Source organism: Lampetra planeri, chromosome 54 (assembly GCF_965212315.1).
Source record: "Lampetra planeri chromosome 54, kcLamPlan1.2.h2, whole genome shotgun sequence".
NCBI lineage: Eukaryota > Metazoa > Chordata > Hyperoartia > Petromyzontiformes > Petromyzontidae > Lampetra > Lampetra planeri.
Window position 1 is genome coordinate 8,393,119 of NC_136160.1, and position 26,680 is coordinate 8,419,798.

The 26,680-nt window shown below is 47.2% G+C and overlaps 1 protein-coding gene across 2 annotated transcripts in view; it reads right to left on the reverse strand.

Annotated features, from left to right (window-relative positions):
- Positions 1 to 24,309, reverse strand: part of LOC144735221 (protein Jumonji-like) — a 79,461-nt gene extending 55,152 nt beyond the window's left edge. Inside the window, exon 1 of one of the 2 annotated variants that reach the window (XM_078617699.1) lies at positions 23,099 to 24,309. In XM_078617699.1, coding sequence (XP_078473825.1) covers positions 23,099 to 23,143 — 45 coding nt within the window. In that variant the 5' untranslated portion in view covers positions 23,144 to 24,309. Of the gene's footprint in view, positions 1 to 23,086 lie in introns of both variants that reach the window. The other variant, XM_078617698.1, reaches the window with a different exon arrangement.
- Between the last annotated feature and the right edge of the window lie 2,371 nt (positions 24,310 to 26,680).

A 26,680-nucleotide genomic window follows, 5' to 3' on the forward strand; every position in this document is an offset into this window, starting at 1 on the left:
GACTATTGTGCAGGTTGTCGTCACTAAGACATTGCATAGTGACGCCCCATTTCCTGCTATATGTTATCGATTCTATTTGCGTTAAATTACGTTTTAAGATTTCATGATGTTTTTTTTAAAGGTATCCCGCAAGGGGAAGCCAAAAAGCCGCGGCACACGGCTCACGAGACGCAGGCTGCTGACCCCTGGTCTAGAGGGGTCACAGCTCAGCAGGCATCAGCTCGTGCGTTACAGCCTGCAGGGTAATACGCTGAAGGGTTATACGCTACACTAGAGTGATATAAACTAGAGTGATATAAACTAGAGTGATATAAACTAGAGTGATATAAACTAGAGTGATATAAACTAGAGTGATATAAACTAGAGTGATATAAACTAGAGTGATATAAACTAGAGTGATATAAACTAGAGTGATATAAACTAGAGTGATATAAACTAGAGTGATATAAACTAGAGTGATATAAACTAGAGTGATATAAACTAGAGTGATATAAACTAGAGTGATATAAACTAGAGAGATATAAACTAGAGAGATATAAACTAGAGAGATATAAACTAGAGAGATATAAACTAGAGTGATATAAACTAGAGAGATATAAACTAGAGAGATATAAACTAGAGTGATATAAACTAGAGTGATATAAACTAGAGTGATATAAACTAGAGTGATATAAACTAGAGATATAAACTAGAGATATAAACTAGAGATATAAACTAGTGTGATATAAACTAGAGAGATATAAACTAGAGATATAAACTAGTGTGATATAAACTAGTGTGATATAAACTAGAGATATAAACTAGAGAGATATAAACTAGAGATATAAACTAGAGAGATATAAACTAGAGATATAAACTAGAGTGATATAAACTAGAGAGATATAAACTAGAGATATAAACTAGAGATATAAACTAGTGTGATATAAACTAGAGTGATATAAACTAGAGTGATATAAACTAGAGTGATATAAACTAGAGATATAAACTAGAGATATAAACTAGAGTGATATAAACTAGAGTGATATAAACTAGAGTGATATAAACTAGAGATATAAACTAGAGATATAAACTAGAGATATAAACTAGTGTGATATAAACTAGAGTGATATAAACTAGAGAGATATAAACTAGAGTGATATAAACTAGAGATATAAACTAGAGATATAAACTAGAGATATAAACTAGAGATATAAACTAGAGTGATATAAACTAGAGTGATATAAACTAGAGTGATATAAACTAGAGTGATATAAACTAGAGATATAAACTAGAGATATAAACTAGAGATATAAACTAGAGATATAAACTAGAGATATAAACTAGTGTGATATAAACTAGAGTGATATAAACTAGAGTGATATAAACTAGAGTGATATAAACTAGAGATATAAACTAGTGTGATATAAACTAGAGTGATATAAACTAGTGTGATATAAACTAGAGATATAAACTAGAGTGATATAAACTAGTGATATAAACTAGAGTGATATAAACTAGAGTGATATAAACTAGTGATATAAACTAGTGTGATATAAACTAGAGTGATATAAACTAGAGAGATATAAACTAGAGTGATATAAACTAGAGTGATATAAACTAGAGTGATATAAACTAGTGATATAAACTAGAGATATAAACTAGTGTGATATAAACTAGAGTGATATAAACTAGAGTGATTATAAACTAGAGAGATATAAACTAGAGTGATATAAACTAGAGATATAAACTAGAGTGATATAAACTAGAGATATAAACTAGAGATATAAACTAGAGTGATATAAACTAGAGTGATATAAACTAGAGATATAAACTAGAGATATAAACTAGAGTGATATAAACTAGAGTGATATAAACTAGAGATATAAACTAGAGATATAAACTAGAGTGATATAAACTAGAGATATAAACTAGAGTGATATAAACTAGAGTGATATAAACTAGAGTGATATAAACTAGTGATATAAACTAGTGTGATATAAACTAGAGTGATATAAACTAGTGTGATATAAACTAGTGTGATATAAACTAGTGTGATATAAACTAGAGTGATATAAACTAGAGTGATATAAACTAGAGATATAAACTAGAGTGATATAAACTAGAGTGATATAAACTAGAGATATAAACTAGAGATATAAACTAGAGTGATATAAACTAGAGTGATATAAACTAGAGATATAAACTAGAGATATAAACTAGAGTGATATAAACTAGAGATATAAACTAGAGTGATATAAACTAGAGTGATATAAACTAGAGTGATATAAACTAGTGATATAAACTAGTGTGATATAAACTAGAGTGATATAAACTAGTGATATAAACTAGTGTGATATAAACTAGAGTGATATAAACTAGTGATATAAACTAGTGTGATATAAACTAGAGTGATATAAACTAGTGATATAAACTAGAGTGATATAAACTAGAGTGATATAAACTAGTGTGATATAAACTAGAGTGATATAAACTAGAGTGATATAAACTAGAGTGATATAAACTAGAGTGATATAAACTAGTGTGATATAAACTAGAGTGATATAAACTAGAGATATAAACTAGAGTGATATAAACTAGAGTGATATAAACTAGAGTGATATAAACTAGAGTGATATAAACTAGAGTGATATAAACTAGAGTGATATAAACTAGTGATATAAACTAGAGATATAAACTAGAGAGATATAAACTAGTGTGATATAAACTAGTGTGATATAAACTAGAGATATAAACTAGAGTGATATAAACTAGAGAGATATAAACTAGTGTGATATAAACTAGAGTGATATAAACTAGAGATATAAACTAGAGTGATATAAACTAGAGTGATATAAACTAGAGTGATATAAACTAGTGATATAAACTAGAGTGATATAAACTAGAGTGATATAAACTAGAGTGATATAAACTAGAGTGATATAAACTAGTGATATAAACTAGAGTGATATAAACTAGTGATATAAACTAGAGTGATATAAACTAGTGATATAAACTAGAGTGATATAAACTAGTGATATAAACTAGTGATATAAACTAGAGTGATATAAACTAGTGATATAAACTAGAGTGATATAAACTAGAGTGATATAAACTAGAGTGATATAAACTAGTGATATAAACTAGAGTGATATAAACTAGAGTGATATAAACTAGTGATATAAACTAGAGATATAAACTAGTGTGATATAAACTAGAGTGATATAAACTAGTGATATAAACTAGAGTGATATAAACTAGAGTGATATAAACTAGTGATATAAACTAGAGATATAAACTAGAGTGATATAAACTAGAGTGATATAAACTAGTGATATAAACTAGTGATATAAACTAGAGATATAAACTAGAGTGATATAAACTAGTGATATAAACTAGAGATATAAACTAGAGTGATATAAACTAGAGATATAAACTAGTGTGATATAAACTAGAGTGATATAAACTAGAGTGATATAAACTAGTGATATAAACTAGAGATATAAACTAGAGTGATATAAACTAGAGTGATATAAACTAGTGATATAAACTAGAGATATAAACTAGAGTGATATAAACTAGTGTGATATAAACTAGAGTGATATAAACTAGTGATATAAACTAGAGATATAAACTAGTGTGATATAAACTAGAGTGATATAAACTAGAGTGATATAAACTAGTGATATAAACTAGAGATATAAACTAGTGTGATATAAACTAGTGTGATATAAACTAGAGTGATATAAGCTAAGGAATCTATGCTGTTGTTTTGGCCCCGCTTTCCAACTGCTTCACCCACTTTACTTTATTTGTCTTTTGCTTTCATCACGGCTGTGACCGAGTTCCATCACCGGGCCAGAAACGCCACCAGCCTGATGCAGCATCGCTCCCACAGGGACCACATTCCCCCACCTCCCCTCTCTCTATCGCGCTGCGGCAGTCGCAGGAGTTTATGCAATCAGCATCTCTGTGCAACTCCTGCGATAAGCAACTCCTACGATAAGCAACTCCGACAACCGCGACAGCTTCGCAACCAACGCAAGCGTTAGAAGATGCAAGATAGCGAGTGTGGAGATGGCCACATTCGCTGTCGTCAATTCGCACGCACTTCACAGGCACTTCACAGGCACACACATCACATGCACATCACATGCACTTCGCATGCACACACATCACATGCACACACTTCACAGGCACTTCGCACATGCACACACATCACATGCACTTCACATGCACACACATCACATGCACTCACATCACATGCACTTCCATGGAGACATGCCATGTACCAGCCTGTCTCAAGTCCTCCATCATCATTCCAGTGCCCAAAAAGCCAAGGCCAACAGGACTAAATGATTACAGACCCATCGCCCTTACCTCCATGGTAATGAAGTCTTTTGAGCACCTGGTCCTGGCACACCTCAAAGCCATCACAGATCCTCTCCTGGACCCCCTTCAGTTTGCCTACAGAGCCAACAGGTCTGTGGATGACGCAGTTAACATGGCTCTCCACTTCACCCTACAGCATCTGGACTCCACAGCATCCTACGCCATGATCCTGTTTGTGGACTTTAGCTCGGCTTTTAACACCATCATCCCTGCCCTGCTTCAGGACAAGCTCTCCCTGCTGAACGTGCCAGACTCCACCTGCAGATGGATCACAGACTTCCTGTCTGACAGGAAGCAGTGCGTTAAGCTGGGATCACAAGTTTCTGCCTCCAAGTCCATCAGCACCGGATCTCCTCAGGGCTGCGTCCTTTCCCCTCTGCTCTTCACCCTGTACACCAACAGCTGCACCTTCAGTCACCCGTCCGTCAAACTCTTGAAGTTTGCGGACGACACCACCCTAATTGGGCTCATCTCTAATGGGGATGAGTTTGATTATAGGAGGGAAGCTGACAACCTGGTGACCTGGTGTAGCCAGCACAACCTGGAGCTTAATGCTCTTAAGACCGTGGAGATGGTTGTGGACTTCAGGAAGAATACAGCCCCACTCACCCCCATCACCCTGTGCGACTCCCCAGTGAACAATGTGGCGTCCTTCCGCTTCCTGGGCACTATTCTTTCCCAGGACCTCAAGTGGGCACTGAACATCAGCTCCCTTATCAAGAGAGCTCAACAGAGGATGTACTTCCAACGGCAGCTGAAGAAATTTAATCTGCCAAAGACAATGATGGTGCGCTTCTATACAGCCATCATTGAGTCCATCCTCACCTCCTCCATCACCATCTGGTACGCTGCTGCCACTGCCAAGGACAAGAGCAGACTGCAGCGTATCATCCGCACTGCTGAGAAGGTGATTGGCTGTAATCTACCAACCCTTGAGGACTTCCACACCTTGAGGACCCTGAGGCGAGCGAGGAAGATTGTGGACGATTCCTCTCACTTCTAGATTTGAAGATTTCGTGACTGCAAGGATTCATATGCTTAGGTTTTTTTTCGGTAAAGTCACGTAGGTAAAAAATTTAAATTAATAAAAGTAAAAAAAAAATCACGACGTTTCGGAGGCAACACAAGCTTCCGTCTTCAGGTGGAACCGTCACAGCCACGACAGCTGTATCAAGTAAATGAGAGATTACAAGAGCTACCACTCCGTATATATAATTGTTGAAGAGGGGAAGGGCCAAGTACGGCACACTTTTTATTAATATGGTAAGGTGAGGCTTAAGACTAAGAATAGACTGCATAACAAAAGACTGAGCCTTTGTTATGGAGAGGTACGGTTTGTGACTACGCCTAGTCTACATAACAAAAGTGTGAAAAAAAAACTAAACCTGGTAAAACAAAACTGGCTGTCTATCAATAACCTGTAATAGTTGTCTGTCAAATAAGATGGTCCAAATAAGTGTAGTTAAATCTTATTTTTGCATGGTTAATCACATCTTTCCAATGATTACTCAGTTTGTAACCATCATCACGGTTGAAATTATGTCTGTGTTTGTATATTTGTATGGCTTCGTGTACAAACCTTTGATGGTAACCAGGAGGTTTGCAGAGCACCTTGGTCTCGGAAAAGACAATTTCATGAGAGCCCACAGAGTTGTAGCAATGATCGGCAACAGCCGAAGAATCAGATCTGAAACCATTATATATGCGGAGTGGTAGCTCTTGTAATCTCTCATTTACTTGATACAGCTGTCGTGGCTGTGACGGTTCCACCTGAAGACGGAAGCTTGTGTTGCCTCCGAAACGTCGTAATTTTTCTTTTTTTTTTTACTTTTATTAATTTAAATTTTTTTACCTACGTGACTTTACCGAAAAAACCTAAGAATATGATTCCTCTCACCCTGGATACTCTCTGTTCCAGATACTACCCTCCGGCAGAACGCTGCGGTCCATCAGGACCAAAACCTCACGTCATAAAAACAGTTTCTTCCCATCTGCTGCTGGCCTCTTCAACAAGGCCAAGGGCTTAACATGACTTTTACACTTAAAATGACTTTTACACTTACTATAACATTTTATCTACATAGTTACACCTAGTCATACTTACAACGTGTTATCTTATTTGTATTCTAAGATTGTATATTATGGCCAATTCACATTTTACATTTCACATTTTATATGGTCTACTTATTCATAATTTTAAATACTTTAGCCCGTTAGTATTAGTTATACTTTGTAACGTTAGTATAGTTAGACGGTATATCACCTATTCGAGTTTTTAAGATTGCTCAATGTTGAATGTATGCACCTTCCAGCCATAGTAAATTCCGTGTATGTGTAAACTTTCATGGCGATTAAAACCGTTTCTGATTCTGACATGCACGCACATCACATGCACTTCACATGCACGCACATCACATGCACACACATCACATGCACTTCACATGCATGCACGCACATCACATGCACTTCACATGCACGCACATCACATGCACTTCACATGCACACACTTCATATGCACGCACTTTACATGCACTTTACATGCACGGAATTCACACGCACTTCACACACGCACAAGCTCCCGTGAAACAAGAGGCAGCAGGGAGACTCCCTCCGAGATATGATCCCCTCGTGAGTCACGTGACACGGCCCCCTCGTGAGTCACGTGACACGGCCCCCTCGTGAGTCACGTGACACGACCCCCTCGTGAGTCACGTGACACGACCCCCTCGTGAGTCACGTGACACGACCCCCTCGTGAGTCACGTGATACGACCCCCTCGTGAGTCACGACCCCCTCGTGAGTCACGTGACACACGACCCCCTCGTGAGTCACGTGACACACGACCCCCTCGTGAGTCACGTGACACACGACCCCCTCGTGAGTCACGTGACACACGACCCCCTCGTGAGTCACGTGACACACGACCCCCTCGTGAGTCACGTGACACACGACCCCCTCGTGAGTCACGTGACACACGACCCCCTCCTGAGTCACGTGACACACGACCCCCTCGTGAGTCACGTGACACACGACCCCCTCGTGAGTCACGTGACACGACCCCCTCGTGAGTCACGTGACACGACACCCTCGTGAGTAACGCGACACGACCCCCTCGTGAGTCACGTGACACGACCCCCTCGTGAGCCATGTGACACACGACCCCCTCGTGAGCCACGTGACACACGACCCCCCTCGTGAGTCACGTGACACGACCCCCTCGTGAGTTACGTGACACACGACCCCCTCGTGAGTCACGTGGCACGACCCCCTCATTGCGCCCACCACTCCCCACATACACACGAAGCTGAACAAGCACGCAAGTAGACACGTACCTAGGAACATGCACACACGGGTCACGGAGAAGCCATCGGATAAGGGTCGTGTTTATCAGCACAGGGCACGAGGAAGTGAGAGAGGGGGCAGCGGCGAGCTGGCGGCACGGGGGCGAGGGGGTCACTGCGATGATTGTAGGGCTGGGATGTCGATCGTCGACTCATAAAACAACCGACGCTCCATTCACGGCTGATTAAGCACAAACCCACAACATCATGCGGGCAGCAACAATTAGCACCATTGGAGGTTTGTAATGGGTAAGAGTAATATGGTAACAAGACGTCTATTGAATTCAGCAAGGTGATCATTGCATTCGGGAAGAGGAGATGATTGTGGTGATGATGGTGATGGGAGGAGGGGATTCCAGAGTGGAGCAGTCCGAGTGTGGTGAGTGGGTGGGTGAGTGGGTGGGTAGATAAGTGAATATGTGATTGGGGAAGTAAATAGGTTAGTTGTTGGGATCTGCAGTGTGATGGTGTCGGTGATTGAATATCGTGTGGTAGTGGTGATTGAATATCGTGTGGTAGTGGTGATTGAATATCGTGTGGTAGTGGTGATTGAACACCGTGTGGTAGTGGTGATTGAACATCGTGTGGTAGTGGTGATTGAACATCGTGTGGTAGTGGTGATTGAACATCGTGTGGTAGTGGTGATTGAACATCGTGTGGTAGTGGTGATTGAACATCGTGTGGTAGTGGTGATTGAACACCGTGTGGTAGTGGTGATTGTACACCGTGTGGTAGTGGTGATTGAACACCGTGTGGTAGTGGTGATTGAACATCGTGTGGTGGTGGTGATTGAACACCGTGTGGTAGTGGTGATTGTACACCGTGTGGTAGTGGTGATTGAACACCGTGTGGTAGTGGTGATTGAACACCGTGTGGTAGTGGTGATTGAACACCGTGTGGTAGTGGTGATTGAACACCGTGTGGTAGTGGTGATTGAACATCGTGTGGTAGTGGTGATTGAACATCGTGTGGTAGTGGTGATTGAACACCGTGTGGTAGTGGTGATTGAACATCGTGTGGTGGTGGTGATTGAACATCGTGTGGTGGTAGTGATTGAACATCGTGTGGTAGTGGTGATTGAATACCGTGTGGTAGTGGTGATTGAATATCGTGTGGTAGTGGTGATTGAACATCGTGTGGTAGTGGTGATTGAACATCGTGTGGTAGTGGTGATTGAACATCGTGTGGTAGTGGTGATTGAATATCGTGTGGTAGTGGTGATTGAACATCGTGTGGTAGTGGTGATTGAACATCGTGTGGTAGTGGTGATTGAACATCGTGTGGTAGTGGTGATTGAATATCGTGTGGTAGTGGTGATTGAACATCGTGTGGTAGTGGTGATTGAACATCGTGTGGTAGTGGTGATTGAATACCGTGTGGTAGTGGTGATTGAATATCGTGTGGTAGTGGTGATTGAACATCGTGTGGTAGTGGTGATTGAACATCGTGTGGTAGTGGTGATTGAACATCGTGTGGTAGTGGTGATTGAATATCGTGTGGTAGTGGTGATTGAACATCGTGTGGTAGTGGTGATTGAACATCGTGTGGTAGTGGTGATTGAACACCGTGTGGTAGTGGTGATTGAATATCGTGTGGTAGTGGTGATTGAACACCGTGTGGTAGTGGTGATTGAATATCGTGTGGTAGTGGTGATTGAACATCGTGTGGTAGTGGTGATTGAATATCGTGTGGTAGTGGTGATTGAACACCGTGTGGTAGTGGTGATTGAACACCGTGTGGTAGTGGTGATTGAATATGGTGTGGTAGTAGTGATTGAACATCGTGTGGTAGTGGTGATTGAACATCGTGTGGTAGTGGTGATTGAACACCGTGTGGTAGTGGTGATTGAACATCGTGTGGTAGTGGTGATTGAACACCGTGTGGTAGTGGTGATTGAACATCGTGTGGTAGTGGTGATTGAACACCGTGTGGTAGTGGTGATTGAACATTGTGTGGTAGTGGTTATTGAATATCGTGTGGTAGTGGTGATTGAACACTGTGTGGTAGTGGTGATTGAACATCGTGTGGTAGTGGTTATTGAATACAGTGTGGTAGTGGTGATTGAATACTGTATGGTAGTGGTGATTGAATATCGTGTGGTAGTGGTGATTGAATACGTGTGGTAGTGGTGATTGAATACCGTGTGGTAGTGGTGATTGAATATTGTGTGGTAGTGGTGATTGAATATCGTGCGGTAGTGGTGATTGAATATCGTGTGGTAGTGGTGATTGAATACCGTGTGGTAGTGGTGATTGAACACCGTGTGGTAGTGGTGATTGAACACCGTGTGGTAGTGGTGATTGAACAGTGTGGTAGTGGTGATTGAACACCGTGTGGTAGTGGTGATTGAACAGTGTGTTAGTGGTGATTGAACATCGTGTGGTAGTGGTGATTGAACAGTGTGGTAGTGGTGATTGAACACCGTGTGGTAGTGGTGATTGAACACAGTGTGGTAGTGGTGATTGAATACCGTGTGGTAGTGGTGATTGAACATCGTGTGGTAGTGGTGATTGAACACCGTGTGGTAGTGGTGATTGAACATCGTGTGGTAGTGATGATTGAATACCGTGTGGTAGTGGTGACTGAACACCGTGTGGTAGTGGTGATTGAATATTGTGTGGTAGTGGTGATTGAATATCGTGTGGTAATGGTGATTGAACACCGTGTGGTAGTGGTGATTGAACACAGTGTGTTAGTGGTGATTGAACATCGTGTGGTAGTGGTGATTGAACACCGTGTGGTAGTGGTGATTGAATATCGTGTGGTAGTGGTGATTGAACATCATGTGGTAGTGGTGATTGAATATCGTGTGGTAGTGGTGATTGAACAGTGTGGTAGTGGTGATTGAACACCGTGTGGTAGTGGTGATTGAACACAGTGTGGTAGTGGTGATTGAACATCGTGTGGTAGTGGTGATTGAACATCGTGTGGTAGTGGTGATTGAACATCGTGTGGTAGTGGTGATTGAATATCGTGTGGTAGTGGTGATTGAACATCGTGTGGTAGTGGTGATTGAACACCGTGTGGTAGTGGTGATTGAATATCGTGTGGTAGTGGTGATTGAATATCGTGTGGTAGTGGTGATTGAACATCGTGTGGTAGTGGTGATTGAACATCGTGTGGTAGTGGTGATTGAACATCGTGTGGTAGTGGTGATTGAACATCGTGTGGTAGAGGTGATTGAACATCGTGTGGTAGTGGTGATTGAACATCGTGTGGTAGTGGTGATTGAACATCGTGTGGTAGTGGTGATTGAACATCGTGTGGTAGTGGTGATTGAACATTGTGTGGTAGTGGTGATTGAACAACGTGTGGTAGTGGTGATTGAACACCGTGTGGTAGTGGTGATTGAACATCGTGTGGTAGTGGTGATTGAACACCGTGTGGTAGTGGTGATTGAATACCGTGTGGTAGTGGTGATTGAACATCGTGTGGTAGTGGTGATTGAACATCGTGTGGTAGTGGTGACTGAATATCGTGTGGTAGTGGTGATTGAACATCGTGTGGTAGTGGTGATTGAACATCTTGTGGTAGTGATGATTGAACATCGTGTGGTAGTGGTGATTGAACACCGTGTGGTAGTGGTGATTGAACATCGTGTGGTAGTGATGATTGAATATCGTGTGGTAGTGGTGATTGAACACCGTGTGGTAGTGGTGATTGAATATCGTGTGGTAGTGGTGATTGAACATCGTGTGGTAGTGGTGATTGAACATCGTGTGGTAGTGGTGATTGAATATCGTGTGGTAGTGGTGATTGAACATCGTGTGGTAGTGGTGATTGAACACCGTGTGGTAGTGGTGATTGAACACCGTGTGGTAGTGGTGATTGAACACCGTGTGGTAGTGGTGATTGAACACCGTGTGGTAGTGGTGATTGAATATCGTGTGGTAGTGGTGATTAAACATCGTGTTGTAGTGGTGATTGAATATCGTGTGGTAGTGGTGATTGAACATCTTGTGGTAGTGATGATTGAATATCGTGTGGTAGTGGTGATTGAACACCGTGTGGTAGTGGTGATTGAACATCGTGTGGTAGTGGTGATTGAATATCGTGTGGTAGTGGTGATTGAACATCGTGTGGTAGTGGTGATTGAATATCATGTGGTAGTGGTGATTGAATATCGTGTGGTAGTGGTGATTGAATATCGTGTGGTAGTGGTGATTGAATATCGTGTGGTAGTGGTGATTGAATATCGTGTGGTAGTGTTGGTCGAACACCGTGTGGTAGTGGTGATTGAACACCGTGTGGTAGTGGTGATTGAACACCGTGTGGTAGTGGTGATTGAATATCGTGTGGTAGTGGTGATTGAACACTGTGTGGTAGTGTTGGTCGAACACCGTGTGCTGGATGAGACGACAGTCAGCGTCTATACAGACCGAGTCCTCAAAATGGGAGGAGGAACCAGCAAGTGACCATGGCAATTGTAGTGAAGGCAGAGTAACAGGGAGGCGACTGACCACCCACAACGCCGACCCCTCATCTACTCTTCCACCTCACCTCATCGATAGCCCCACCCACCACTCCCCCCCCTTTCTTAGTCATACTTCGCTATGCTTTGTCTCTGTGAAACAGAGAGAGAGTGAGGGGGGATGGGAATGCCCCGGGGGCTGTCGTGATGAAGGGAAGAGAAAGAGAGGATTCACCAGGCGATGAGTCTGATGATGTGCAAAGGCGGTTTGTATACCACCACAGAGAGATGGAGGCGATAGCGCGATGCGTGCACTCACACGCATTCTACACATCCCGTCAGCATGTGCTACACATCCCATCAGCCACTCATTAGGAGTGCATCATTGATTGGTTTAAGCAAGCCTGGCTGCTGATGGGACACTGAATGTTAAAGGAGTTTGTACGTGCTGAGACAATGCTGTTGACATTACCACCGTTCACAACTTCCACAACAACGAACCACAACAACTGCCATTTGCCACTAAGTGGCAACATCACCACGGTGCCTGTGCCAGGCCAGGTACACTTTGAGGCACCGTGAAGAATTAAAGGCTCGCTGATAGGAGGTCATGGGACAGACTTAAGTCCCATGGGTTGACTGACTGAGATGACTGGTAGATCCACCAACTGTGCCAACTTGCTGTGTTTTAGCCACCCGATGCACCGCTTTTTTTTGTGAGCATCGCTCCTCTGCCCTCCGTTGTTGTTGGGAGGGCGACTGCTTCCAACTGCCCAGTAGCAGCGTCCTTCACGAGCTTCCTCCTCCAGAGGCCGATCTTTACACCGCTGTTACTGGGTATTGGAAAGTCCACTCAGCTCCACATCCTCCTGTACCACATCACTCCATCTCTTCTCCAGCCCATGTCGTGCCCATTTAGCCCCCTCTACCCAGCCAAACAAAAGCTGCTTGGGCATGCGGTGGCTTGGCATGCGGGCTACATAACCCAGCCAACGCAACCTTGCATGCCGGAAGAGCTCACTGAAGGGACTGTGAGCTCGGCACACAATCCAGCCTTAAGAACCACCATCACACAACCAACAACCAGAATTTCTACTGAGCAGTAAACAACATTCACCATCACCAACCAGAACGATAAACATTCACCACCACCACTAAACCACTGTACAACCACCACAACCACCACCACAATTACTGTAAAAGCATAACTACTCACAACCTACTCCACAACCACTGTACAACCACTCACAACCTCCGGCGCTTCCCCACTCCCCCCCAGAGGCGCCCCCTTTGTCCCTGGCTCCCTAGGGGGTCCCTTTGTGTGCCCAGGTGCGCTTTTCACGCAGGCAGCAGCGGAGATGGTGGAAAGCATTACGGGAGAAACGCGGGGGGCCGCCCCCCCCCCCCCCCCGGGGTGCTCCGTGCCCCCCCCCTGCCCAACCCATGCACTGTAGGCCATCTATGTGGAAGGCCAGATGTGTGAATGAGACGGCCGCGGTGCCCGCTTGTGAACGCTCTTTAATTGGCTGAGAACACATCAATACATAGAGGCCCGTAGAGCTGGGGCAAGTGTTGGTAACACTGGCACGTGGCTGCTGCTGCCTTCTCGCTCCTCATCTGTGGTTCCTCCTCCTGGTGCCTCCGAGTCGTCCTCTCTCTTGGAGTCATCCCCCTCTCTCTCAGTCGTCCCCTCCCTCTACGAGCGTGAGGAGTGGTCACTGTGCGGTGGTGGCGCAGCATTATGAGTCGACTCCCCCTCTCCCCACTCCCTCTTCCCCACCCCAACGTGTGACTATTGTGTCGGGTGGTGGAGGGACTCGCGGCCACCCAAACATTGATGAACTCAGACCGAGACGGTGGCGACGCTTTGCTGCTCAAACCGCTGCTGGGGCTGCAACTGGGGCCGCTGGGGCAACCGCTGAGGCAGCCGCTGGGGCCGTTCGTCCATGGCATCCGTTTCACGAGAATCACCGTTGGTCGGCCTCCCCCATGTCACCGCCACCAAATTTGTGTAGAGCCGAGGTCTCATTGCTTGGTTTTGTTGGTGGCGAGTGCCCTGGTGGTGAATGTGGTGGTGGTGAGCATGGTGGTGGTGGCGAGGGCGGTGGTGGTGACCGCGGTGGTGGTGAGCGCGGTGGTGGTGACCACCAAGCCACGCGTGTTACCAATTTGTTAGCGTAATTCAAAACGTGCAGCGCCGCGCTGGCACAGATCTCGCCGACCTCGCAGCCAGAATCCCTGGGTTCAACTCCAGACTCGGGAACTTTCTGAGTATAGTTTGTGTGTTCACTCTCCTCCTCCTCTATAGTGTCAGGGTGAAAATGAGTGAGTTGAGTTTGTAGGTTCCCTCTCCCCCTGTTCTGCATCGGTTTCCTCTGGGTTCTCCGGTTTTCTCCCATAACTAAATCCACACACACAGTATCGGCCAAATAAACCACAACCCAATGCTGAACAGTTTCACCGGACATTTACGAACTAGGATCACACAGCAGCAGCATCACCTCTTGGCTGCATGAACGCGGCAGGACTCTCGTGAACAAGTCTTAAGACTCCAGGTAAGGCCCAACGAAGTGGCTTATCACGTGGAAATTTACAGCAACCAAATACTCTATAAACACATGTTGATTTTAAATGTGGAAGGAAAAACTGGAGGACCCGGAGAAAAATGCACGCGACCACGGGGAGAATATGCAATGCAAACTCCAAGTATACAGGCGTCAGGGCTGGGATTGAACCGACTCCCTCCTGTACACTAGGCGAGGGAGTTAACATCTTGTCAAAGTGGCGCCACATCTATGAAGACAGGTACGGCACACAAATGGGTGGGTGGCCAGCACCACACCTTTGCAGCCCTAGTCTCCCCAGAGGTGATGTTTACACACTGCACCAGGTACCCATTTGAGGCTGAATCAACCTAGGTGAGGCCCAGGACCGGTTCAGATAATCGTGACTCATGTTGGCCATGAATGTGAATCGAACTCAGGTCGCCAGAGTCATAGTGCAGCGTGCCAACCGTTGCACCACTGCTCCCCACTCGTACTCACGCTCATGCGCATTATCCCGATAAAGATTTACAGTCTGTCAGCATCGGTACACGCAGAGCTGACTGCTGATGGGAGGCTGAATGTCGAAAACCGGTCTGGAGTTTTGCTTGGAAGGCCATGGGTGTGGCTGATGTGATGTGTAAAACCATGCTCGCTTTTGAGCGTAGAGCGTCAGCAACGGGAAAGAGTCCAAAGCATCTGCTGGTTATTTGGCATTGCGTGTAATTAGCATGAGAGGATCCTGGGGTCACCGAAATTACAATAAGTAATATTTAAAAATACTTTTTTTAAAACACGCTTTAATGAAATGTACCGTACTCGTAATGGCAGAACTCCACGACTCCAGGAAGTGGCCCTGAAGCTTGCCATAACGTAAGTGACAGTGGTCATTTACAGCCAACGTCAGTTGAGCGTGGACAATTAGAGCCAAGGCGAAACATAACATATAAAAAAGATGGTTTAAAAATGTATTTTTTAGTTTTAATGATAGAATATAGTATTGTCATCGATACCACAACAACAACAGACAGAGCGAGTTAAATAAAAGCATGTATAATTTTTTTTTATCAAATCCTCAACAACTCAGACAGCCTCTCATTAACTCACAAAGTTCATGACCACCAATGCTGGCACTTTGCTGGCACTTTAACCGACTCCTACCAGCTCAACTTAGAGGCTGTGTGCGCACGTTACATAAAAGGCAAGTTTACACAAAACACACGCACAATGATAACTCAGCGATACAACCAGCCCAGCAAGTAACTCACAAACACTCAGCAGAATCATTATTACTCCTGGAATTTCGACCACTCAGTCGATGATGATGATATCACGTAAGACTGACTAGGCCACAGTACCACCTCCCATGAATGTAAAGTTTAAAGAAAGCCACAGTAGGGCGACTGTAACCATGCAACCCAAAACTACAGTGGACCGCACAGTGAACCCATTGTGGTAGTCTGGGTTCCTTCAACGGGAGGAGGCACGGCGACACGACGCGAGCTCGCTCACTGCTGAAGTCCTCTCATCGTGGCCAGCAGAAGCAGCAGTAGGACCTCCACATTGGGACGTGGCTTCTGAACAACAACATTGTTGCTGCTGCTGCTGCCATCATGTGCAAGAAAGGAACAGACCTCCGATCACATTTTCTGTACATTCATTTCACCAAACGGTTTTCAAAGTAATTTGACCGAGCTAACTTTGGTGACAGGAAATGTCTTTAATTGAACACCGATTGTGAGTGAGCGTGTGTGCACGGTTTTGTATTTCCTCTAACGCAGTTGCTTTGATCCACATTTCTATTTGCTTCATCGCCATCCTACGTTATTTACGAGTTAATTTCGTTGAACCAGGCCACTCGGCAAATGAAACCTCATCGTGGCCTTGAGTTCTCACACGTGGCCAAACAAGATCAACATGGGACACGGTGAACGCCGTATTTAACAGCGAGGTTCTTATCTGTAGTCGAGACATCCATCTCCCGGTTCACCGCCATCCGTTGCGAGCGCCGTGACGGAACGGCGGCATTGCTCATTTGGCTACGGAGGCTTCGAGGACACGTACTTCATTATCAGCACCAAAGCCATGCTCTGTGACGTCAGCAACCACCGACGCTGCTGCCGCCACAGCACACATTGCACAGTGCCGAGTGTAGGGTGCCGGTCGGCAACAATCCAAGCACGACGACTACCATCAAGCGCACCCAAACCAGCCCCCCCCACTCCCCACGCGCCCCTCCTCCTCCCCACCCCCCAATTTGCAGAACTCGAGACAGGGGATGAGAGTAATGCAATTAGAGCAAGAGGGGGCCAGAGTACGGCCTGAGAACACTCGCACTGCATCACAGATAAAGATCCCCTGTATAGCCTCAACGCACTGTAGGGGCAAGTGCTGTGAGTGAGTAGCAGCACCTATGAAGGTCGGCATGGCACATGAGGAGGTGGGTAACCAGCACCACGCTATCACACACACACACGGCCAGCTTATGTGTATATATACACAAACACATTGTGTATGTATACAACAACCGCCATTCGCCACCAAGTGGCGGTGACGTCACCACGGCGCTTGTGCCAGGCTATGTGCACGTTGAGGCCACGTGAAGTGTTGAACGCCCGCTGGCAGAAGGTCACGGGGCAGACCCAGGTGCCACGGGTCGACAGACTGAGATGACTGGCCGATGCACCACCTGTGTCCCCTACTGTGCCAACTCGCTGTGCTTTAGCCAACCGGCGCTCCGCTCGTTGTTGTGAGTGTCGCTCCTCCCGTCCTCCATTGTTGTTGGAGGGCGACTGCCTCCAACTGCCCATTAGCGTCATTCACAAGCCTCCTCCACAGAGGCCGATCCTTACACCGCTGGTACCAGTCATCGGCAAGTCCACTCAGCTCCACATCCTCCTGTACCACATCACTCCATCTCTTCTCTAGCCTCTGCCGCGCCCGTTTAGCTCCCTCTATGCGCCCAAACAGAAGCTGTTAAGGCATGCGGTGGCTGGGCATGCGGGATACATGACCCAGCCAATGCAGCTTTGCCTGCCAGAGGAGCTCACCGATGGGACTTGTCCAGATCTTTCAAGGATTTGTGAGCTCACACAATCCAGCCTGGTTAAACCCAGGATGGATCGTAGGCAGGCCAGCCTAAATGTTTCTAACCGGCGAAGATGTTCCATTAGGGGGGTCCACGTTTCGCAAGCGTAGAGAAGGGAGGTAATGACCGTGGCCGAGAAGCTTCGTGCGGAGCGACAGATCAGGAAGCTTCCACACAGCGTTACACAACCGATGAAAAGATAATGCCGCTCGACTGATTCGGAGTGAGCCGGTCATGAGCACACTGCCCAGGTATGGAAAAACTCTCCACAACTACCCCATCACCGATGGGGAGTTGTGGGGGTGGAGTGTCCGATGGTACAACATACCCAGGCAGGTGCTTAGTTTTGGTGGGGCTGATGGTAAGGCCCCACCTCTTAGTGGCACGCTCCAGGTTTAGCAGCAGCTCCTCCAACTCCTCTGAGTGAGCGGCAATTACCAGATTGGCATACATAACATAGTTGACAAATAGAGAGCCATCCCTTGACCGCACCCGGGCATCGATCAGCCTCCCATTGTGTCTGTACCTGATGTAAATTCCTTCGGTACAGCCATCGAAGGCTTCACGAATTACGTGATCTGAAAATATGCTAAATAATGTGGGAGCCATAGGACATCCCTGTAGCACCCCAAGGTGAACAGGGAATGGCTCAGACTCCCGGCCACGTAGTTTTACCCGGGCCCGATCACCATCATGAAAGTCCATAATGATTGTGAGCAGAGGTTCAGGGACTCCAAAAGCACGAAGAATGTATATGCACACACACACAAGTTGTGTGTATATACACACACACGTTATTCATAAACACAAACGTGTATACAAATGTACACACATGAGCGTATGTATACAACTGCTGTTCACCACTAAGTAGCGGTGACGTCACCATGGCGCTTGTGCCAGGTTAGGTGCACCTTAAGGCCGTCACGTGAAGGCTGCAAGTCACCCTGCCAGGTAACGGGATAGACCCAGTTGCCATAGATTGACGACTGGAAGATGCACCACCTCTACTCCAACCACTGTGTACATATAGAATTGCGCCAACCACTGTGCCACCACTCCCCACAAAGACAAACACACAAATTACGACTGCAGTCATCCGTGATGCTGTTTAACCCACGTCTCTGCCAGCTGTTTAACCCACGTCTCTGCCAGCTGCTTATTCCACATATCGGCTAGCTGTTTAACCCACAGAATATGAGCTGGGATGCACATGTGTGTGTACGAGTGTCGCACACACGCGTGTGTACGAGTGTCGCACGCGCGTGTGTACGCATGTCTCACGCGCGTGTGTACGCATGTCTCACGCGCGTGTGTACGCATGTCTCACGCGCGTGTGTACGCATGTCTCACGCGCGTGTGTACGCATGTCTCACGCGCGTGTGTACGCATGTCTCACGCGCGTGTGTATTATTGTGTCTGAATGGGAAGCAGTGTAGTGAATAGCGCGCTGCGCTACGGACCTAGGTACCGGAGCTCAATTCCTGCTCATGGCCAACACCAGTGACGATGATCTGAAATGGTCCTGGACCTCCCCTACGTCGACTCAGCCTCAATTGAGTATCTAGTGCGATGCATAAACATCGCCAATCGGGAGATAAATGCAGCTGAGCGTGGTGCTGGTCACTATCCCCCTGCGTGTGTGCCATGTATAGGTGCTCCTAATAGCACTTGCCCCAACAGTGTTAAAACTATACGGGGAATCTTTTTTGTCCTTGTATGTGGGACTGTGAGAGAGACTGCGTGAGTGTGACTGAAGTTGTGAGTGTGTGGGTGCAACCGGCGGATTGTGTGTGTGTGACTGTGCGTGTGAGAAGCAGTGGTTACTACACCACGCTACAAACCCAGCGACCCAAGTTTGACTCCCGGCCAAGACCAACAACACCAGTGACGAATATATGAATCAGTTGTGGGCCTCCCTGCTAGCGCCAAACTTAGCCTTAAATTATGACCTACTGCTGCGCGTGTAAACATCAGCAGTGGCGAGACAAAGACAGCCGGGCGTGGTGCCGGCCACACCACCTACACCACCCACCCCCTTTAGCTCCTGCCATGCCGTGGGCATTCACAGCTGCCGGCTAACAGCACTTTCCCCAGGGGCGTTTGCAGGCAGCACGAGCCACCTTTGCGCGAGATGAAACAGTCTGGCAGACCGAGTCCTCAACATGGGTGGAGGAATCAACGAGTGAATTTCACAGGAACTACGCTCGTCGTAGGAGTAGCAGTGACAGAAGAGTGATAAGAAGGCGACTGGAGTCATCGTCTGTTCTGCGTGTGGTTGTGCTGTGGGTTATATTTACTCTATCGACCCCCCACCCAGCCTCCCCCACCCCCCTAATATTTGCCTTCGGGGCTGAGCATTTAAAACCAGATGCCAGCAGATAACAAAGTCGAGGAAGGGAGTCACGTAGCTAGCAGCAGATGTTTCGGGTATTGTGTCCGGGCAGCTCGTGACTACACAGCACTGCCTGGCGTGATCCATGGTCTATCCACTGCTGCACGAAGGCCTCCCGCTTCCTCCCAGAGCAGCCACCACCCTCTCACGACAACGGTCAACCCAGCAGCTGCTGCTCTACGCACGACGAGGGGATTTCATCCCCACTCCATCTCCTCCCCGGATCATCTGCTCCTCCCTAATCAACTACCAAATCAATTACCGGCATTGTGAGATTACCCACTTGAAAGGCGTATTAAAAGGCGTTTAAAAAAACAGAGTTTATTATATTATTATAATTCTCTCGGACGGCTGCGGATCCGTGATCAGTCTCGACAATAGCCCATCATCGTCCCTTCCGGCCGTGACGTGTCCTACACCCCAGCCCCACTCACCAGTCTGGAGGATGATGATCTTGGTCTATCCACTGCTGCATGAAGGCACAATGATGGTGTGATGTTAACCAACTCGCCTGGTCGTGGGTTTGATCTCAACCCTGAGGCCTGTATATCGGAGTTTGCATGTCTGTCTCCCCGTGGTCATGTTGATTTTTCTCCAGGTCCTCCGGTTTTTCCCTCCAAATTTATAATCAACATGCCTTTAAGATTTGGCTGCTATAAATTTCCACAGGATAACCCACTTTTTGTTGAGCTATCATTTGTGGCCAGGTCGTTTCTGAAAAAGAGCTACAAAACTCAGTGGGCCTTACCTGGTAGAATAAAAAGTTTATAGTTTGGAGTTTGATGATGGTGATGTCCCTCCCCTGCTGCGCGTGTTCTTTAATCCACGTACTCTTCTTCCTGTCTCTCAGCGTGTGTTTTCCTGTGCGCACTTTCAATGCGTTCGATTTGTTTCCACTAACGACCATCGTGAAAACATCACAGTTACGTTGACAAGCACGCACCCTTCCCATACTTGTCTCTCCACATAAAACAAAACCTAAAAAAAGATTTAATTTTACACATTTCTTCAGCCAAGATGGTAGTATCCTTCTGATGAAGCAGCCAAAGTTCAACACCCGAGCATTGGCGCCATGGTGGCGAGATGTGAACTACTTCGCTTGGTATGTAGGAAGGTCTTGGTTTCGATCCCGACCCTGACACCTGTATATTTAGAGTTTGTATGTTCTCTCCGTGGTTGCGTGCATTTTTCTCTGGGTCCTCCAATTTTTCCCTCCACATTTAGAATCAACATCACGCGATTAGAGGATTTGGCTGCTATACATTTCCACACGAGAAGCCACTTTGTGGAGTATTCATTTAAGGCCAGGTCGTTTATAAAAAAAAAAGAGCTATGTAGGTCAGTGGGCCTGACCTGGTAAAAAAAGTTTATAGTTAGTTAAAGTGCTCCTGACTAGCGTGGAAACGTCACGAGTGGCGGGCGGGCGAAGGCACCGGACTTGGGAATAATTTTCTGAAATGTGCGCCGGAATTTCTTTCAGAATCGTTCCAGGAAACTATGAAAAAAAGTTTAAAGAGACACCCCCCAAAAAAATAAAATAAACTCCCACGCAATCCAGACTCTCCAAGAATCCCAGCTGATGCGGCAGGGCCACGTGGTGGAGTCACACAGCAGGGAAACATTTCTCCACCAGCCAAGAGGGTAACAAAAAAACCCCTCATTGTATTGTCCATGGTGGTGATGCAACTTATTATTACTGTGATCACTGCCTCTAGTCAACTCAGGGAAGCCTCATGGAGTCTCAAGACCCCTTGCCAGGAGGGTCCTGCCAGGTTTTCGCGATAGGGGAGCGGTATTGCTGCGGCCTCTGCGCTGCGGTAGCGAGATGTTAACTCCCTCGCCTGAGGTCGTGGGTTCGATCCCGACGCTGACGCCTGTACAGTACATGTGGAGTTTGCATGTCTCTCTCCCCGTGGTTACATCACTGTGTGATCCACAATTGAGTAATTTGCAGGGAATTTATCAACAGCATTAGCATGTGAGTTTGGCCGATACCGGGCCCACTGTGTACGCCAGTTTAGCTGTGACAGGAAAATGGAGAACCCGGAGGAACCCCATGCAGAAGGGAAGAGAATGAACCGAACCCAGGAGCTCCTGCCTACTGCCCCACTGAGATAGCAGCGACAGCATCGATGCCGCACTCAATGGCGCCTGCTACCCGCTGGATCAACCACCAACCACGGGGAGCAGGAGGAAGCGTGGACACAATCATACGTGGCTGACCTTAATTCATTACTCTGCAATGTGCCTGCCCTTTAAACTCCCAGCCATTGATTTAAACTCCCAACCCGCCCCCGTTCAAACTCTGAGCCCTTCAGAAGTCCCAGCAATTTAGAGCTCCCAGCCTTCTAAACCGCATTCCCCGAAAACCGCGTGCCCTTTAAACACCGCGGTGATGGCGGAGGCATTTTACCGGGGACGCGTGGCCCTTTTGTCTCGCGGACTCAACTCCCATCCTTCGTCCACATCATCATCATCGGCAACATCAACCACCATCAACAATACCAAGCGATATCAAGGGCAGCTCTGCCAGCACAGCACTGTGCCGCAACCAGCAGCAACATCAACCTGCACCATCAACGTTAGTCGGCCACATTACGACAAACATCAATAGGCAAGGTAACCAAGAACAAATAATGTATCACACGACCATCATTAAAGATCAACAAGCAACATCTACCATACTCAAGTATCAACAAGCATCAATATTAACCACTAACTCCCACCAAAAGTCCCTGCAACTTCCACCACCATCATCACGACCACCGTCATCAGCAGCAGCAACTTTGTCCCGTCAACTCTCATCAGGCCCCATCAACCACCGCCAGTCCCATCAAGCCACACTTAGACAACCTCCTCCTTCACTCCTTCGTCACCCTCTCACTTACCCTCAACCCACCTCCACCCCCATTCACCCACTCACTCACTCACCCATCTACTCACCCGCTCACTCACCAGTCTTTTCTTGCTGATGTGTCTCTTGGGCCGTTCCTTGCTCATCTTCGTGTCTCCGCCGTGGTTCCTCCCCTCAGCTACCGGGAGAGTGCTCTTTGTTGCTGGCCGCTTGGCTTTTAAACTAAAACTCCTGAGACAACGCCGAGACGATGATGGTGACGAGGCGGCGGTGGTGGTATTGTTAATGGCCGAGTAGGTTGACGGAAGAACCGAGAGGAAATTAACAAGTCAACAAATATGACGAGGTAGATGATGAGGATAGTGACGAGGGTGTAAGGGCGCGCAAGAACTCGAGAGGAGCCGCAAGTGAAGTTCGAGGCGTCTTTTGTCGAGGAGTCCCCAAAGCCGACCACCACCGCCGCCGCTTCTTCGGTCAGCCCAGGCGAGTCGCGCAGCGCTGCGAAGCGAGGAGACGGCACCAGGCAGGCGGCCTGCTGCTGCTGCTCTCCATCCTCATGCCCCTCCTCACTCCCCTTGCCCTCCTGGGGCGGCCTTCTTCGTCAAAGAGGCGGCGGCGGCGGCGGCATGAGCCGAGATGGTCTCCCCCCTCGCGCTCTTCCTTTGCCTCAACCCTCTCTCCGCACTCGCCCCGTGCTAGCTCGCGTCTCCCCCTTCACAACTTGACTGCTTCTCTCTCTCTGCCACTTTCTGAACCCTCCTCTCCCTTCTATCGTCAATTTCACTCGCTCTTGCTCGCTCTGTCTCCCCTCGTCTCTGCTCTCCGCAAACTCGTCTTCTCGCGCGGCACCACTCCACCACCCGCTTCAGGTTGTAGACGTGGGGGTTACCCAACCACCCTGATTGTTGCTGCTGCTGGTTGTTGTTGCTGCTGGTTGTTGCCGATCACAACTGTTGGCGATGTTGTGTATGCAGCAATGGCTGTTTAAATGTCCAACAGCTGACACAAGCAGCTCCCCGCCTCTTCCTCTTCCTCCTGGCAAAACTTTCTAGAGCACAATCCGAGAAACAACAACCACCACTACTACAACCACCACCACAACAACCAAGTCTTCTCTGTCGAGTTGTTGTTGGCCCTTGCGCTGCTGCCCGTTCCCGAGATTGTTGATGCCGTTGCCGCCGCCGCCGTTGCCCTCGCATCAATAACAACAAACATCACAACAACCAAAAACAACAACAAAAAGAACAAGAGACCACGCTTCCGCCGCCATCTTCTCGGCGCACATGGGGTGCCCGGTAGCTCATTAACATATGCTAATGATGCGGCGGGCTAAGCCCCGCCTATACGCTGCAGAGCCAATGAACAACGAGGTTACACGCCCATACTAACAACCACACCCCCATATTATAATTAGACCGCGCCCATATTTACACTCCCCCGCCGCCCACTTAAAAGCCCCCTAAAAAATTTCCATAGTTGGACACGCCCACTAGTGAGACCACGCCCCACCAAAAGTTAAACCACGCCCTTGGTTGAGTCCGGAGCCACCCCCACAGACCACGTGCACGCACGGGCCCGCCCACTTATGCAAAGTGCTCAGCGGATTTAGAATGATAATTATCTTTATTGATTTAGACTGCTGCAGGAGGAATCTGATGAGCTATAAAGCTCTTTTTCACAGATGTCTTCAGTGGGGGCGCGGGGTCGTACCATTACAACAGCAAAAAATACGAAACACGATAGAATCATAAGCGGAATATTTATTGACATTGGAGGAATCCGATGAGCTATGAAGCTATTTTTCACACACGTCCAGTAGGGGCCCAGGGCGTCACAACAACAAACAATACGAAAAACGCGACAGGAGTGCAAAGTATAGGAAAGGTAAGCAAATCACTAAATATACAAATACATCTAAACTATGTTTTTTTTATTTTACCAGCTAAAGCCCACTGAGCTACAAGCGTACTTATTAAGACGCGACCTGGCCACAAATGATAGCTCAACGATGTGGCGGCTCATCATCACGTGGACATTTATAGCAGCGGCCAAATACTGCTGAGTCACACCCACCCCGCCACGTGGCTCGGGACACGGTGCTGACTCTGCGACTCCTTCTGAGAACCCGGCCAACGCAGGTGACGATGATCAAAATCGGTCCTGGGCCTCCCTTTAGGCTGACTCAAACGAGTACCTGGTGCGGTGTGTAAACATCGCCACTGGGGGAGACAAAGGCGGTCGGGTGTGGTGCTGGCCACCCCACTCACTCGTGTGCCGTGCCGGCCCTTCGCAGGTGCAGCGCTTGTCCCAACAGTCTGTTGAGGCTATAATACGGTGGGGGGGTCTTTATCTTCTTCCGAGTGCGGTCTTCGTTGAGCGTTGGACCAGGGCTCGCGTCTCGCAGGCAGGAGGAGCAGCACGCCCTTATCTGCAGACCCTCACCTGCACAGACCCTCACCTGCACAGACTCTCACCTGCACAGACCCTCACCTGCACAGACCCTCACCTGCACGGACCCTCACCTGCACAGACCCTCACCTGCACAGACCCTCACCTGTACACGCCTTCACCTGCACAGACCCTCACCTGCACAGACCCTCACCTGTACACGCCCTCACCTGCGAACGCCCTCACCTGCACAGACCCTCACCTGCACAGACCCTCACCTGCACAGACCCTCACCTGCACAGACCCTCACCTGTACACGCCTTCACCTGTACACGCCTTCACCTGCACAGACCCTCATCTGTACAGACCCTCACCTGCACAGACCCTCACCTGTACAGACCCTCACCTGCAGACCCTCACCTGCACAGACCCTCACCTATACACGCCCAGCAGTTCACCTGCAGCCACGGGTTCAGCCTGCTGATGAGACACTACATGTCAACACCTGTCGAACCAATGCTGCTGCAAATGCTGTATTGCACTGCGAGAATAAACACTGTGTTGCTGATTGGATGCGCAAAATGATACTGTATATGTGTTTCACGTGTGTCTGCTTATTTGAGTAGATTGTTGGGCCTCAGTGAGTGGTCCTGGACGAGCCGAGCCACAGGCAAAATCTCTGGGGCAGCGGCTCCAACTCTGTTGATGTTCATCATCGACATTGTGCACCCCCACGGGCCGTCATCTCCCCCTGGTGTTCGCGCGTGGAATCATCGCAAGGAGAGACAGCAGACAATCACCTGGTCTGCAAATCCCTTCACGGTCTTGCCCCAACCACGCCTTGCTACTCTGGAGTCTACAAACTGAGTTGCAGTTGTGGTGATTGCTACATTGGAGAAACGAAATGTCATATCTCTGATCGTGTCCGCGAGCACAAGTCAGATCTGAAACACGGCAAAACTGATTCTTCCGCCGTTGCCGATCATTGCTACAACGCTGTGGGCTCTCATGAAATTGTCTTTTCCGAGACTAAGGTGCTCTGCAAGCCTCCTGGCTACCATCAAAGGTTTGTACACGAGGCCATCCAAATATACAAACACAGACATAATTTCAACCGTGATGATGGGTACAAACTTAGTAATCATTGGAAAGATGTTATTAATCATGCAAAAAAGATTTAACTACACATATTTGGAGCATTCCTGCAAGCGAGTTAAGCCGCACCACCTCTACATAATAATAGGCTCAGTCAACCATTCTACACAACAAAGACTCATTTCCTGGCAGCGATTTCA